Source organism: Miscanthus floridulus, chromosome 3 (assembly GCF_019320115.1).
Source record: "Miscanthus floridulus cultivar M001 chromosome 3, ASM1932011v1, whole genome shotgun sequence".
NCBI classification, from domain to species: Eukaryota; Viridiplantae; Streptophyta; class Magnoliopsida; order Poales; family Poaceae; genus Miscanthus; species Miscanthus floridulus.
This window is the reverse complement of record NC_089582.1, coordinates 115,732,718-115,750,256: the sequence shown is the minus strand read 5'-3', so window position 1 is coordinate 115,750,256 and position 17,539 is coordinate 115,732,718. Positions and strand designations below refer to the sequence as shown.

The 17,539-nt window shown below is 44.7% G+C and overlaps 1 protein-coding gene and 1 pseudogene across 1 annotated transcript; one reads left to right on the top strand and one right to left on the bottom strand.

Annotated features, from left to right (window-relative positions):
* Positions 1–5,118: 5,118 nt before the first annotated feature.
* LOC136542153 (proteasome subunit beta type-4-like) lies at positions 5,119–8,451 on the top strand. Its single transcript, XM_066534460.1, has 6 exons — positions 5,119–5,435; positions 7,221–7,297; positions 7,372–7,501; positions 7,623–7,794; positions 7,880–8,065; positions 8,170–8,451. The coding sequence occupies exons 1-6, from the start codon at positions 5,323–5,325 to the stop codon at positions 8,281–8,283; spliced, it is 792 nt and encodes a 263-aa protein (XP_066390557.1). The 5' UTR covers positions 5,119–5,322; the 3' UTR covers positions 8,284–8,451.
* A 428-nt stretch (positions 8,452–8,879) lies between these two features.
* Positions 8,880–16,147, bottom strand: LOC136542152 (ATPase family AAA domain-containing protein At1g05910-like; annotated as a pseudogene).
* Positions 16,148–17,539: the final 1,392 nt, after the last annotated feature.

Sequence of the window (17,539 nt, the reverse complement as noted above, 5' to 3'; positions counted from 1 at the left end):
AATTTTTACAATGGGTTCATTATATTATTATGTGCTCACTATAATTTTGTAGCCCTTGAGTAGGTAGATAAATAGAGTAGCTAGTACTCTTTGTTTTAGTATATATAGAGTAAATCGGTATTAAGAGTAAGAATGCCTTTAGTTTCTAAGATAATACATGCCATGTTTCATACCTATTAGTGGTAACAATAGGTAACTTAGCACCTTAGTCAGTAGAACTAGCTTAGTAGCTTGATAGGTGTATTCGTATTTTAAGAGTTGTTGTTGCCGTATTACTAAGTGTTGCATCATTATTTCATGCATGTAGATAACAAATTGGTAGAGTTCGTTCCTATGGGTGAACAGGAGTTCGAGGAGATCATTGAGGAGTACGAGGTGGAGATTCTTGTATAGGAGGGAGCCCAGAAGCCATCTATTACTGACTTTGTTGACACCCCGCCTGTCCAAAGCAAGCCCCGGTGCATAACCCTTATTTTTGAATGATCATTGAATATATATATATATATGATGTGCATTTACGTTATAGGCATTTTATGGAAACTACATGCATAGATATACTTACCTAAGAGTCCTACTAGTATAGGTCGAGTAGCTGCTATGCTCAGGATATCGGTAGCGTGAGTAACCTGCCGTTACTTACAATAGGTGATAATTATGATCACTCATGATAAAATGGTGGAAAGGAAAATAGAGACCGGGCAGAGATATGGTTTGGTTATTGGTGGGTATAAGAGGTTATGTCCTACGGCCAATAGGACATAGCTTGGTTACACTTTTTCTCTCTCTGTATCGATTAAGGACCGGTCATTGCATTGGGTTCTAGGCAAGTCACGGGCTTATTATCCCGAGCACATACTTGGGTATGGGCACATGGAAGGCTTGTCACTCTCTTGTCGTGGGTTCTGGCTCTTTCTAGACTGATTGATTGGAGGCGGAGATGGTGGAGGTCTAAGCATCGCACTAAGTTTGGGACTCAGGAGCGGGGGCTTAGAGTCTAAGTTTGGATGGGGACCTAGACCCCATGATGGGAGAGTGGTGGGTTGGTCCTGCTTATACCTAGGGTACAAGTGGGGCGTGTGTTTTAGGGTACCCAGCTGGGCACATTGATTCATGAATCATCAAGCAATCCAGTACGGCTTGTCTACAGTCTAGCTCTATAGTAAGAACTGAAAGATGAAAGGTAATGAACTAGAACTGCTTGCTCAACTCTTGCTTGAAAGTAGAACAGGTGCTTACATAGAATGGCTAGATAATAAATTAATCATGGCTGCTAATAATAATATAAATAAGGATTCACTATTAGTATTACTTTCTGCAAAAAAAGAAACCAGCAAATTATAAAGCTTATCATATTCCTTGGAGTCAAGAAATTATTCCCACTAGTCGGATAAGTCATGCGAGTACATTGTGTATCCAAGGTTTATTTACCCCTGTTGTAGGTGCAGCCCGAGGAGTAGCCGTTATGTGAAGGATTCTTCTGGTGGGCACAGACGGATCCTTGTTTATTAGCGATAGATATTTATTTTCATTTCGCTGTTTAATATTCCGCACTTTGAATTTGGTTCTGTAATAATATTTCTAAAAACTCTGGATGTATGAAATGGACTAAGTATTGTAACTCGTTGTTATTATTGGATCCTTGGGAAAATATGGATTATTCGGGCTCTTTCCTTGGGGTGTGCTCGACGGAATCCGCCCGATGTAGCTCGCTCTCGGGGTGTTTGATGTCTAGTGGAAGACAAGCGTCTTCATAAGTGCGTTATTTCAGGCGGGTTTGCCACAACTTAGCAACTAAGCTAGCTCTACTAACTAAGATACCGAGCTAATCATCATTCCCATCAAACTAGCAGGGTTTCACCTACAAGTGCTACTTAGCAACTAAAATATATTCTTACTCTTATTAACGATTTCCTATATACTACAACCTAGAGTACTTAGCTACCATATTTCTCAACCTATTCTAAGGCTACAAAAATTACAGTGAACACATAATAATGCAATGAATCTACTGTAAAAATTTTATGGTCAAAGCTATTACCAATTTGCCATAAAACTTCCTACAAATACTAATCTAAATAATACTAAACACTCGTAAATGATTTAATAGCCGCTGGTATCAACAAATATATATATGAACTAAATACACTAACAGATAGAGCACAATTTTAGAAACCTAACAAAATTGGTTTCATAATTTTTAGACATCTACCGAATTTGCTATAATTTTCCAAATATCAGTTCAAAACTAAATTAGAAAAACATTTACTAATTTGTAGGAAAAAGAAAAACTACTTCTCACGCGGCCCATCCGTGCAGCCCACACGTGCGCAGCGTGCACATGTGCGACCCGTAGGCGTGGCAAACGCGAAACAGGCCCACGCACGAGGCGGCCCGCGGTGGGAAAGCCTGCGCGCGCTGGTACTTTTGCAAAAACACCCTTGAGCTACCGGCAAATCAATCCGCACTCCACATGACTATTCCTAGAGAGAGAAACTTTGCAACAAGGCCCTTTCACTCTTCCCTCTTTGCATCGGCCAGGTCCCCCGGTCATCCTCGTGAGCACCAACACGGCGGCGGTGGAATTGGCGCACCCGCCGGCCACCCGGGACCTTCCTTACCCAAAATAAGAGATCGACGCTCAGCTAGGCGTTGAAGCGAGTCGTTGGGCTGAGGTAGAATGGGCGGTGACGTGTCCTGGTGCTCCCTCTATGCGACAGACACCCTACGGCGGCGGTAGCCGCGTTTCGGTGAGCCTCGGCACAACAAAGGTGATAGAGACAATGGGTGAGCATTAGCAACTCACCCCACAGCTACCCGTGGTGGTGGCTTGGCCGGGGACGGACCGGCGCGTCTGGCCACGTGCGCAAGGCAAGCCTGGCGACGGACTGTGGTGGTGCGGTCGCGTCAGTACCGTGAGGGTGGTAGTAAAGGTAAGGCTTAGATGCGCACGGTGAGAAGGAGGGTCATCCGAGTGCAATGGCACAAGCAATTGGGCTTAGGGCGGGGAATCGAAGTCTACCCTCGGTCATGGCCGAGGCGCGGCTTTAACGGCTCGCTGGTGGGAGACGCCAAAATTGGCGCTTGGCTAGGCCGCCGTTAAGGCTGTGCAGGGTTGGGCGGCGAGAAGACGAAAGGGCAAAGCTACAGGCGCCAGTGATCGATGAGGTGACCGCACCACTGGCACACTCGTGGGTGCGACCCGGCGGCGAGAATAGAGGAAGAGGGAGAGATAGATGCGACAGGGCACTGCTCGGTTGGCCTTGGTGGCAAGCGGCCGGCCGAACATGCGTCTGCGCCTACGACCAAACTACGCGACACATGACTGGACCACGTGTGCGGGCGAGGAGGGCAGGTGGGAGTAGCCTATGCGGACGTAGCGCCATTAAGGCGAGGCGACGGCGCGAGCACGACTGTGGCACCCCATGTGCACGCGGTGGCAAGCGGCAGCAGCAATGCGTCCTAGCATCGGTAGCGACAACAGAAAACCGTGCAGCCGTGCGGAGACACGACGACGAAGTCACGACAGGACAGCGGGGCCAGTGAAGGGCGGTGTGCGCTGCAGCGATGACGTGACGGCAGCGGCACCAGTGGCCAGCGGAGCAGGGCAGCGCAACAGGGCGGCGTGTGCAGCCACAGTGGCACTGGTAGTGGCACCACCAGCAGCGTGCAGTGTGACAGACGCGCGGTTAGGGTGGCCAGCGGCGCCCCAGGCGCACGGTGACCACGCACACTCGGCTAACCGGCCCAAAACACGTTGTGCACGCTTTTTAAAGCGTCATCACGACCCATCTAGCTCGGTTATGACCCAACCAACTCAACCGAGCTAAAGATGGTACCTAGGGCTACTGAATGGAGCAATATACTTGGACCAAGGTAGACTAGAAAAGAAAATATGAGCATGCCAAATGGATGCTGTCAACCGACGCCCAAACAGCATTTTTTAGCTTTTGTAGCAATTAATCGATGATCAAAGCACATACTAACTAAACCAACCCCTATACCATTGACAAGTACTTACTTGGATGCAACCCACCAAACAAAAATATAGCATAAGCCTTTAGCTAAATTTTTTAGAATTAATTCACTAATATAGCATTGTCACACCGCTTTCAACTTTGAAAATTTGCTAAGTCTTGGGCTGAATTTTAGTCCAAGGTCCATTTCTAAGCTATTAGAAATACTATCTAACAATAATATTTTTCAACAACAAATATTTTATTGCCATCTACAAAGTACTTTCAACTTTCTTTGAGTGTCACATACATGTTTCATAGCATTTTTGCTTAATAAAAATTAGTTTTCAACCTTAAGTGACATAACATGACTATTGAATTAACTTTCGTTTCGTATTCTAGTTGATCGTTTTGAGTTAAAAAATTAATCTACACACTTTATTACATACATTAATATATAATCATAATGTTCATGACATGTTTTAATAAATAATTTACAGCGTAACACCGAGCACCGGCACACCTCCACACCGACCGGCGCAGGCCGAGTCCGCGCTCACTATCGACGTCCGCCGTAGTGACGACGCTCCTGCACGCGAGTGCGCACACGCACAGCACGGCCGCGGCTTGGCCCCTGTCCTGCACCGCCCAAACACCGCCACACCCCCACCGCTCGCCAACACATCAGCAGCACACGTGAGGGTGCCGCACCGGCCGGAACACCGTCCCTTCGTGCCTCGCCGTGAACCGGCGTCCACCGAATGCCAGGCGCGTGCAGCGCGTTTCGGTCGCCGACGAGTTCACATGCACCGACCCTAGGCCTACCTTGTCATCGTGGCCTCCTCCTACCGTAGTCCGACGTGCTTAGCCAGGCCCCACACTCGGCGCGCCTAAGCAGGCTCTTTGTCGAGCACCTAGCTGTAGTGACCCTGCTCCCTCCGTATCCCTTTTCCTTGCAGGCGAGAGACAACCTGAGTAGGATGAGGGTAAGAGGGACATTTTACGTGACTCACGGACTTGGACCCACGCTGGCTTGCGTGGTTAGCATGCCACGCGAACAACTATGATAAATTTATATTAGTTTTCTCTATCTACCGGTGAAAATACAGTGACAACCGTTAGCCTGAGGAGAGGTGCCGATCGGTATAATAACGATAGAAAGTTAATAATCCCCGTTTTCGGGGCGCTCTCCTCTTCGGCTTCGGTTGCAAGAAAGAAAAAGGGTCACCTCTCTTAACACCACGCCGCCGCCGTTGCTGCTCCCTTTGTTCTCAGCTCGGCGCCTCTCGCAACCCGAGCGCGGTTAGCCCACGCACCGACCGACGCACGCCACCGTCTCCCATCTCGAATACCTCCGGTGCTCAGCGTCATGGACGGCTTCGCCAAGAGCATCGGCGGCGGCGGCCCTAACGTTCCGGCGGGATCCCACCCCGCGGGCGGGAGCCAGGCGGCGGCAGGAGGAGGCGCGACGCAGCGGACGCAGTAAGTCTGTCGGCCTATGTTCGGTGCTCGCGTTCGTAGTTCAGATCGCGACTTCGCGTTACTTTGCCCCCCTCCTTCGGGGTGAAGATTTCGGTCGCGGTTCAGATCGGAACTCTGCGTTTCTTTGCCCCCTTCTTTGGGCGAAGATTTGAGAAAAAAATGCGGTGGACTATTTGTCGATTAGGGTGATTTAACACGGAAGGCGAAATTTTCATCTTCCATCGGTTTGGTTTCCCCCAGATGACATCTTGTTGGGAAAAATAGGCTTTTGTTCATTGGGACCGCTATGGGCTGTTGCGGGTTAGGGTTAATGATTCATAGCGCTGTTCGGAACTCGGCATTGAGATGTTCATAGTTGTCCGCGAGGATGCTTCGATGTTGATTTGCTTGTGGGGATTACTCGTTATTGTGCATATGGTTGAGTAGTGACATTTAACATTACTTAGACTGTCTCCAACCTCAAAATGCATCGCGCATGTGAAAAAGCCGGCGTCCAATGGAGTAGGCATTCCGAGGGCGCATTTTGCGTAGAAGGAGAGAGGGAAGCCAAATGTGCGTCCTCCGTCCCTCTTCTCTCTCCTCAACCCAAATCTCCGGCGATGCTCTGCCCCAACGCGGAACAAGACGAGAGAGAGAAGGGAGGAGAAAGCAGATGAAGCAGAGAAGAAGAAGGGGAGGGATGGAGGGAGCAGAGCAGCGCGACCTCAACGGCAGGGGCGTCGGCGCGGCGGAGGCAGGGGCGCGGTGTTCCAGCGCTTGGCCTCGGCGGCGCTTACGGGGCAGCATCGAGGCGGAGCTGGTGGCACGAAGGCAGAGACGGCCGGCATGGCCGTCGCGGTGGCGGACCGACCTCCTCTTCTCCTCCGACGAGATCCGCCGCCCTTTCTCCTCTTCTACACCGGCGGCTGGCGTAGAGGCCGCGCGTGGGTTGGCGTGCCCCCACGTGCTGGAGAGGAGACGCACTCGCCCGTGCTTGGCCCGCGCGCCGACGAGCAGGCTTGCTCGCCCGAGCCTTCGTGCGCAGCGGCGCGGGGTAAACAGGCGGGCCTGGAGGTCCTGTTCGAGGCTGGGATCTGGATCTGAATAGAAAACGGGGGAGGAGCGTGAGAGTGCCGACGTGCTGTGCATAACCGAGGAAAGATAGGGGCAGCCGGGATGGAGATGGGTGGGCGGCGGAGAGACCGAGGAAGAAGACGATTGATTTGCGTCGGCCGTTGGAGAACCTAAATTTTAGGTGCGGATCCTTTTCCCTGTATACGATCCAAATCAGAGAATGGGTGTTGTGTTTAGGTTTCCATTGTTGGAGACAGTCTTACGAAATAGGTCGGAATAGAATAGAATTGGAAGACCCGAGGGGTTTTAAGTGTGTGAACATTAGTTTTCCCCCCTTTTCCTGTCTCCAGTTATTGATCCAACATATGAATTGGCAAATAAGAGCTATTGTTATGATACAATGGCATCATTTATATTAGAATTGAACTGTATGCTATGTTCGGAGTGTCATCTCATGGTCTGTATGCTTTTGTGGAAAGTGTACGACTGGATTTTTACAGTATGCTATGTTCGGAGTGTAGTCTTTGTCTATGTTTCCATTGCCCTCTCTGTTAAGGCAATATGGAATTGTTTGCTTGATTTTTTTCAGAATGGCTGTAGTTTCCAAGCTTCTTGTAGTGTGGCACTTCTGTTCAGCTCATCTATAGTTCTATTATTATATTATGATGCTTTCAGTTTTGATAAGTTTATCGATTCACATGATTTACTCCTGCCATTGTCTCACAACAACAGGTATCCATATGTGACTGGTACTTCAGTCATTGCCTTGAAATACAAGGATGGTGTGATCATGGCATGTGACACTGGAGGTTGGTCCCAGTTCCTCTGCACTGAGAAATACCATTATCTCGATGGGGAACTTAATCTTATATTCTCTTTGCAGCCTCCTATGGATCAACTTTGAGATACAAGAGTGTGGAACGCATTAAGGCAGTTGGCAAGCATAGCATCATTGGAGCAAGCGGAGAGTACAGCGATTTCCAGGAGATCCTGCGCTATCTGGATGAACTAACGTAAGTTCCATCACTAACAAGTGAATATGGAACTTCATAATGATTATTATATGGTGAACTCATGTTTCTCTTTCTAATGCTATGGAAATTTTAAACTCTTCATTTTTCTCTTTCTTTTCAGTCTGTCTGATCATATGTGGGATGATGGAAACTCTCTGGGCCCCAAAGAGATCCACAATTATTTGACAAGAGTGATGTACAACAGACGCAACAAGTTTGATCCTCTCTGGAACTCACTTGTAATTGGTGGAGTGAAAAAGGGTCCAAAGGGTGATGAGAAGTATCTTGGCATGGTAGGGTCTTCTTTCAAATGATAGTACCACTTATTCGTTGGTGTTGTTTTGTCAACATCCTATGCCTAATTCTTGGCCTGTGCAGGTTAACATGATTGGTACCCACTTTGAGGAAAACCATGTCGCTACTGGATTTGGAAATCATCTGGCGATCCCAATACTTCGTGCTGAATGGCACGAGGATATGACTTTTGAAGAAGCTGTTAAGCTGGTTGAGAAGTGCTTGCTGGTCTTGCTGTACCGTGACAGGTCATCTATCAACAAATTCCAGGTATGAACCTATTGATCTTGGTTACAGATTGCTCTAACCTGTAAACATTCAACAAAAGTTCATTTTATGGTTACAGATTGATCTAACCTGTAGTTGAATTACAGATTGCCAAGATCACAACTGAAGGATCAACCATCTACCCGCCATACTCCTTGAAGACCTACTGGGGCTTCACTCACTTTGAAAACCCAGCCCGGGGTGCTGTGGGATCATGGTAGATTTATGCTCCGCGCACACCGCGTATGATGCCATGAACTTAGGGGAAAACAATCTGTGCTGCTGAAATCAAAGCCCTTGTGAACGTTTGTTCTGAACATCACTGGAACTCTGCATTTGCTTGTATGACATGCTTATGGTTCAGCGAGTTTAATTCCAACGTTTGGTCACTTGTTGCGAATGTGAAAAAATGGATTGTGCGGTTGCGTTCTGAGATGCTGTTGCAGGTAGGTTCCCTTTGTGTTGGTGTCGGTGCAAACTCTGATTTCTAAGGTGTCTCTGCGCTGCGAGTGATGAGCATCGACTGTAGTAGAGGCGCAAACCGTGTAGGCAAAGCTTTCCACGTACGGATCTAAGAGTGAGCTTCTACGTCAGTTGAAGTTTCCAATTTCTTACAGAAAGCAATACCTTGCATCAGATACCAAAACTACCACTACGATGAGAAAGCGCAATGAGAAAACTACGATAGCTAGTATAGTAACCACATGTTATGTATGAATAGAGAATTCCACCTCATAAATTCATCAAGCTGAGGTACAACAAACGCTGAGGAATGTACATGACAAATCTACAAAGGGTGAACTTGCTACATCATTCATGGCAAAACTGTGTCACTAACACTTGAGCATTTGGCAGATTTGTTACAAGGGGGATAGCTCCCCAGATGAACCACTACTATTCTTTCGTTCCGAAGAGGATGTACAAGGAAAAACAAGAATCTTATTGCGCGCCAGAGTTAAAAATTGTTGCTGTTCTCAACGAATGTCAACAAATACCTAACTACTAACCGTCTATGATCCTCGTTCCTTTCTTTACTTGTCAACTCTATTGCTCCTTTCATTATCCGGGAATACAGCCTCTCCAGCTGCGGCACGCCGTAGCTTGCAGTGAGTTCCATGAAGCGTTGCTTTAGGGCTTCTAGCTGTCCTAGCAAGTCGTCACCAGTAGCCACGGTAGTGGCGACTTGACCATTGTCAGACTCCATGGGTTCAGGAGAAGGTACTTCTGGTTCTTCTGCTGGTGAATTGTTGGCTTCTTTCGTTGTGCCATTTGACTCTAGTTCTTTTGCAGCATCTTCTGGGTCAGTTGGCTTTGACAAATCTACATCTTCAGGAGACTTTTCATCTCTAGCTGCCACATCTTTGGTCATGCCTGAAACAACAGATCAACATTTTCCATAATTATTGCAATCACAGTTAACAAGCAAATGCAATGGTTATAGTTAAGATCATGAAAACTGACTCTGTTCATTTTCAGCACTTTTCTTTTGCCGCTTTAGCACTTCATAACTTTGTGACAGGTTTACTTCGGGCTGTACATTGCGAAGCCTTGCACTTAATCTAGTACCAGAAACCAGCTGAGCAACAGGCGCTGCTTGAAGAATAGAGCTATCTTCATCATCCACAACCTGCTGTGGCCCACCCTGTAAAGCAATTTTATCACAAAAGGACACCAAAGATGGGTCCATCTGTGACAACATACCTTGGGCCTGGCCAAAAAGAGGCTCATTAGACATAACAATGATAATCTGTAGAGGCATTGTCGACAACCCAATGTAGGAGAAAGTGAGAACAAACAAGATACCACATCTCTGAGTTCACATGCTCTACTGACGATCCTAGATCCATTGTAGTCATCCCCATTGTAAGTCTGTATAGGTCACAGAAGGGGAAGTTTGGCATTATTTAAGCAGTCATCCTCACAACTCTCACCACTGAATTGTAATGAACTGTAGGGCCAGAACATATGCAAACATGAATCAAGAAACTAAGTTCACCAAAAGATGTACCTTTGCATTTGAGACAATAAGATCAATATCCTTCATAAATGCTGCCCTGGTAAGGTACTGTCCAGAGTCCACCCGCTGCAAGACAGTAGCCATATCCATGGGCTTGTGGATTATTGATCGATAGTCAGGCACCTCCTCTTCTGATACCGGGAAGTGAAATACATTGAACCTTTTGTTGTACAAAATGCTGAAAAGATAAGCAGTCACACTATTAGCTCTATCAGGTTTCAAAAGCCAACTGAACAATACTGATGAGATTGCAAGAGATAAAGGAAAAATAAAATAAAAAGCTACCAACAGAAGCACTTGTGTTTCAAACCAAAGTTAAGAAGGTAGATTTTATGATTTTGAAATATCACAACTAACTGCTTCTATAATTAGAGTAAGCTGCAGACCGGTTACAGATATCTCGGAGACACATCCTCATTCGACGAACAGCATGCTGCTCAGCTTCTGCCTTAGCCTTTAGCTCAGAAACCTTAGGGCCCTCCACTTCTTTTGGGGCTTTGGGAAGATCAATAGCAGACTTCTGTTTCTTTGACTTGTTTCTTGATTCCTCCGTTTGGAAAGAGAGCAATGACTCAAACAATATACTGAAGTATCTCAATCTATCGTCATAACTTGGATGATCGACTTGATACCTATATCACACAAAGATTTTATTTCCTTGGTGAAAGATAAGATAGGAAGAAATTCAGTGAACATGGCATGAAGCAGGTGACATACAAAGAACTAAAGTCCAAAAGTCAATGAACAGGAAACAAACTGTTTCCTCAATTATGTGCCTACCATTACAGCATATTTAGTGCCTAGGCTAGGCCAAAGCAGATTGCTTTAAAAAAATTAATGAGCAATACCATTTACAGAGATCAAGAGTCAAGAGTAGAGACTAATAATAAAAGATCAGTAACAAAGAAATAATACATAATGGAGAATTAATCCATCTAAGTAATAGGTAAGCAATGATCACTTTATATCTAGCTTACATCGTAAGGGCAAACCAACACAACCCAGGAAAAGCAGAAAAACATTTGGCAAGGAACATACACATTGCGAGAAGAGAATATGGAAGCACACTCTTCTTCGAGGTCAGTGAAAGCCACTGATGATGTTCCAAGCAATAAAACTGGAAGGTTAGAGGGCAACTCATTCAACAGAGTCAATAACACGGCCCTGAGTTGTTCGTGTGCCTGTAACATAAAGAAAGAAGTACTTGACTAAATGATCACTATTAAACATTGTCAGAATCATGCCAAAGCTGACTTTGAATAACTAAAACAGCATGTCTAGAGTCTACTAAGTACTAACCGTATCCCACCAAAGATGGAACTGAGGCAAGTACAGAATGGATGGGGTTGTTCTCTTGGCTTCCCCAAAAATATGCACAAGAGCTTCTTCAGGTGTCTTTGCACTTGGATCAGAGAGAAGAGATGGCAGTCCCAAGGAGTGAACAGAGAACTTCTCAAGCTCATGTAAAACAGCTGGTCCCACATGATCCTGCTAAGCCAAAAACACATCAGAAGTGAAAAGGAAAAACACTTAATATGATACTATCTATTTATTGAGAGGAACAGCCCTACCAGTCCAACACTTTCACCACCACATATCAAAAGGCGAGGTCTATAAACAAGGGGGATGGAAGATCCATAGGAAAGAGCAGAGAACTTGCTAAAATCTATGGATGAAAGGAAAGGGAAAATATCAGAAATTTGTTCCATTATTTTCTCAAGATGCCTCTTCAGACATGGAGCGATAACCGTTGAAAGTGGCCTTGAATGCACAATAGATCCCCTGTGCGCAGCAGGAGTTATTGTAGACATAGCTTCCAAAAAGTGGTACTTCTCGACGCTGACCGAATCAACATCAATGACAAACTTGTCGTCACTAGTGTAGACCTGAGGATACTTCTCTCTAAATGCTCTAATAGCTGCTTCTGTACATAATGCCTTCAAATCAGCTCCACAATAGCCCACACAGCTAGCAGCAAGTTCCATCTTTAGTTCCTTCGGTGGAGGATCCTTCCATTTCCTTGTATGGATATCCAGTATTTCTGCTCGAGCCTCATAGCCAGGTAAAGGAAAATAAAACTCACGGTCAAATCGGCCAGGTCTACGCAATGCTCCATCAATGGCATCAATTCTGTTAGTTGCTCCAATCAAAACAACTTGCCCACGTGAATCAAGGCCATCCATCAAAGCAAGCAGTGTTGAAACAATTGAATTGTGAATCTGCTCTTGCTTGCTAGACCTCACAGGTGCCAGGCCATCTATTTCATCAAAGAATATAATTGACGGCTGATTCTTTTGAGCTTCCTCAAAAAGTAACTTTAGCTGCCTTTCAGCCTCTCCCACCCATTTACTAAGAACATCAGCTCCTTTGCGCATGTAAAAACTGACCTTCTGGCCAGCTTTAGAGGACAGCACAAGCTAAGGCGCGGGCAATCAATGTCTTTCCTGTGCCCGGCGGGCCACAAAGCAGAACACCTCTAGGAGGAGTGATGTGATAGTTTGCAAAAAAATCTGGATACAGCAATGGGAAGAAAACCATTTCCTTTAGAGCATCAATATACTCCGATAGTCCACCTATATCTTTAAAGCTCACATTCTCGTCAACCTGCAGAGGCTGAATGTCAGCTCCTCCCTTAGAACTTGGTCCAGCAGTTTGCACCCCAGGCATGAGCTGAAGTAGAAGTGTCGCCCTGATGACCCCAACCAGATGCTCCAACACTCAGGACCCCATGCTGCTGGACTATGCATGTCCAACCCACCCATCAACCATGGCATACCTCCCCTCCCACTGCGCATCCATGGCATGGATGGACCCTCATCCGGCTCATCCACAAGAAGGGAATCATCTGAATCATCTGGCAAAGAGAAACTGAGGGCGCTTATGCATGCGCGACCCACCTTTTTTTAAATACTTGCTGTTCTTTGGACTAATTCCGTGAACTAGTACTCTACGAGGAGATTGCGGTCCTGTGCTTTCCTTCCTTACGAGGGGATGGTCTACGAACCTCTGAACGTTCCCTTAAATCATATCTCCTCCTTCCTTCTTGCTCTTCCTCGCCATCTTCATCATCTCCATCTCCTTCAGCTTCATCACCTCCATCAACCTCCTCCTCATCACCAACATCCTCTTCAATCTCATTACCATTTTCTCTTTGATCTTCTGCACCTTGTTCTTCAGAGCTTTCCTGGTCATCCTCAGATTCATGGTATGGATGCAGTCTTTGTCCTCGCAAAGATCTTCTAGGCCGTAAACCTTCGCGGCGAGGTATGGAGTTAGACAACTTCTGGCGCTTTGGTCTAGCTGACACTTTCATCATGGGCAGCATTGTTTCCCCCCTTTACTCTTTGAAGATCGATATCTAGGTCTCTGTAAAGAAAAATGTGAGATAATTCAATAATAACCAGTAAATTTAGTTGCCAGTTGGAACAGAGGGTACTAATTTGAACAAGTAACTTTTCAGGAACTGTAGAAACTCACCATAAGATCATCATCTTCCATACTTGAACTATCTGTATCATAGCCCTCCAGATTTACGGAAATCCTTCGCTTTCGCGTTGAACGACGCAAATTTGCTGCAATAGACTATAAAGAAAATTATCATAAGCTAGCCAGCTGAGCACAAAAAATGGAGTCCTTACAAACAGACAGCAGTCCTTCATAATATGCAACAGTGGTCCTCAAACTTGTTCGGTGGTGTCACCTAGGTCCCTAAACTTTTAATTTGCAAATCCGGGTCCTTGAACTCGTTAATTGCGCCACACAAGGTCAAAATATCACTAATTAGCATATGCTTGCTAGTGTGTGAGAGAGAGGAAGAAGATGATGTTGGAAAATGACATGTGGCTCCACAGTGATATTTCTGCATTGATTAGGTGATCAACATTAACTAGCTAGATTTGGACCTTGAGCGATCCACTGGTGAATTTTACAAAGTCTGTTTTCACCTTTTAGAAACAGACTTTGTAAACAAGGGCAGATGAGCAATTGGTTAACGTTGGCATGTACCCTAGCAATAAAAGCCTATTTGTAAACATGCAACCGTGCAGCCTTTGTAAAAGCATAATATACCTTGTAACAAAAAACGCTACATGGGTGATAGGGATTTTCAATAATTATAAATAAACTAACAACCAGATAAATCAGTTAAATAAAACAGATTAAAATATAATAATCATGACAACTCCCACAATTGGATTTAATTAAGTAATAATTCATTCTTTCAAAAAATGTAAGTTGTTTTAGTTTTGTCCTAAGTCAAACTTCTCTAGCTTTGATCAAGTTTGTAAAAAAAAATATTAAAATCAACAATACCAAATAAATACACTATCAAGACATTTCATGGAAGATTTAATCATTTAATGAAACTAATTTGATGCTGTGAATATTCAAGCATTTTTTATAAACTTGGTTAAAGATAGAGAAGTTTGACTTAGGACAACTAAAATGACTTACATATTGGAACAGAGGTAGTATTTTCAGTGAGGAAAAAAATCAAGAAAGAGACAAAATACAGAACCAACTTCAAAGGTCTGTTTTCACCTTTTAGAAATAGTGATGTCATCAACCCTTCAATCCACACTGAAACAATTTTTCTTCTAGAAACACACACCTACCCCTAAAAAATGTTCTTTAAAATTGGTTTCTAGAAGATTGATGAAACAGAAAAACAGAGACGTTACAGAGGTTGAAAACCCACTACAGAAGAAATGCATATACACAGGTTACACGATTTATTGCGATGCATAATTGTATCAGACACAGCACAAACTACACAGAAACGAGACAGAGATGGCAGCCATTCAACCAAAATGCCATGGGCACACAGGACCTACAAATTACTAATTATCCAACAGTCCAGCATAACTTATCAGATATTTAGGCCTGCATATAATAGACCTGAAATAACACCATCAAGCACGCCCATCAAGGCTACCGAATTCACAGCTACACACACAAGTTCCAAAAGTTCAAATGATGCATAAATATTAACATACTGTCAATTGCATGCACACATTGCCACTCCCACACATGCAGTTATCAATACAACAAGATCACCACGAAGAACAAGTGAGAACAGAGGCTCATTAAGCATAGGCAGACAAATTAGCTTACATCAGCAGGTGGCGGACGTGCAGCTGGCTTGCGAAGCAGTTTCTTAACAATCTGTGATGCCGTAGTTCGCTTCTTAGACTTAACCTTCTTCCTCATGGCTGGCTTGTAGTACATATAAACACGGCCATAGTACTTTGGACGCTGCCGCAGCCGGTCACTAGTCCTCACCGGCGTCACTGACGCATCCCCCTTACCCTCCATTACTACCATCCCTCCGTCCTCCTCAGGTCCACTTTCAGACCATGCTGCCCATTGGTCCTCAGATTAGGCCAAACAGCCCCACGATTGCAGCCAATCCCCAAACCCTAGCCCCGAATCCACCAACCTGCGTATACACAGATAAGATATCAAACGATACCAAATTTACCGCTAGTGCATTACAAAATGGAACCTGCTGTTTATTTTTCCACACTGAACAGTCCGGTCCCCAAAAAAACACCCAGGAAAAAATCAAACCCATGAACAAAAATACGAACCCTCCCCTACCAAACTCCAGTCAGCCAACCACGAATCATCCAAAATTCATACAAGCGAACAAAAACCCACCCCACGCCAGATGTCCGAACTAAAACCCCGCGAAAATGAGACCAAAATGAGAGCGAAAAATCAGGGGAAAATCCCGAGTCCGTCGCCGCCGGGTGCTAACCTCACGAATCCGATCCGTGGGGGCGCGGGACCTTCCGAGCCCGGGCGGATTCGAGGCGGCGGCGGGCAGCTGAGGGGACGGAGGCGAGGCAACGCGACTCGCGAGGGTTTCCTATCTTCCTTCGAGTCCGGGGTTTCGAAGCGGAGAGAGATGCCGAGACGACGCAAAGGGTTTCGGGTTTCTTTCCTCTCCACGGCCGCACGCGCGAAGCACGTGAGTGCGAGTCCGCCTCGGTCGCAGCGTTCACATGGCGCTAGAGCGGGTGCGGCTTCTGACAGGTGGGCGTAATGGTATCTCCGGGCCCGGTGGCAGTGGGTACAGGAAGCCTGACTTGGGATTAAATGGTTGAGGGGATTAGTGGGTGGGATTTTTCAAGGCGTTGGATGGAGATCGGACGGTGGAGAGGTTTATGGACAGGTATGTGTTAACGGACTCGTGTACCGTTGGAGAGAACACATTTTAAAGCAGGAGTGGGGTGTCTACATGTCTCTTTTGTCTTCCTCTGCCCTAGGATTTTCTAAACCACCAAAGGATATTTGTGAAACACATCACAAAGACAATAAACAAGTTATAGTTACAAACAGAAAGATAAAGAACAAGAATACCAATCGATAATATGACTATGACTTTTGCCTTGAGTAGGTTGAAAAGGCATAATTTACAATCCATACACACATTATAGTCAGAGAACCCGTATTTTTTTATAAAAAAAACAAGATGGACATGAGTCTAGGTCTTTCTCTTCAGCTATGTTAGCAGATGAGGACTATAGAACACAATTTTCATCGATCAATGCATTTATATGAATTTATCTGGTCTCCAATTCTACTAAATTATAGCTGGCAAAAAAAAACATCCCAATGCATTGTTTCTATAGAACACACTTTCCATGAGACAACAAATAAAAAAAGTAGCCTAGCTTATTATATGGGCTTGTTGCATCATACGCGATAAAAGGCTCGTGCGTTGTTTTTATCATGAGAATAGCTTAAGATAAAACCCAAAGTGGCCATTCTATAAACAGTAAGTTAGATCCAAAAGGTTCAAATAATATATATGGATCTCGTGGGTGTGTTCCATTCTATAAATAGTAGGAGGACAACTCCCTATTTATACTCAATTCTTTTGTGTGTTTGCACAAGTTGTAGTTGTTTGGTATTGCTTATAATTAAGTTACATTGAAAAAAAATAACATGTTGCGTAGCTCCATCATATTCACTTGACTAGAGATAGTAAAATGTATGTGACCAATGGAATATAACCTCATGATATGAACAAGCATATATGAAAAGCCAATAGTGTCCAGCATCAGTATAAGTTAGTATACTTCCTCATGTAAATATAGTCCATTAGGAGCATGGTCCTTAAATAAAAAAAGAGTTAAAGATTATGAAAGTATTTCTCTAATGAATCTAGCAATTCAAATCTATACACGATTTTTTAGATATTTATGGTAAAAACTCAAAAAGATTTTATCCAAGACAAACCTAGATAGACTTATATTTTAAGACATTGATGGTAAAAACTCACAAAGGCTTTATCCAAGACAAACCAAGATAGAAGGAACTGGCAGCATTAGTTTTAGGGTATCTCTCATGCATGTGTTTTTTCTTAACAATTTCTCTCTCGCTGTAATGGAGGAAAAAATCCCAGATTTTCAGAGTCATAGTCTTATGTAGATGTAAAAGTCAATGAGGGAGAG

What these genes read in the sequence shown, in the direction of transcription:
- LOC136542153 (XM_066534460.1), top strand. Translation starts at nt 5,323, where the DNA reads ATGGACGGCTTCGCCAAGAGCATCGGCGGCGGCGGCCCTAACGTTCCG. An exon ending in CGCTATCTGGATGAACTAAC is followed by an intron (nt 7,502 to 7,622) that starts GTAAGTTCCATC and finishes CTTTCTTTTCAG; the next exon opens with TCTGTCTGATCATATGTGGG. An exon ending in CATCTATCAACAAATTCCAG is followed by an intron (nt 8,066 to 8,169) that starts GTATGAACCTAT and finishes GTTGAATTACAG; the next exon opens with ATTGCCAAGATCACAACTGA.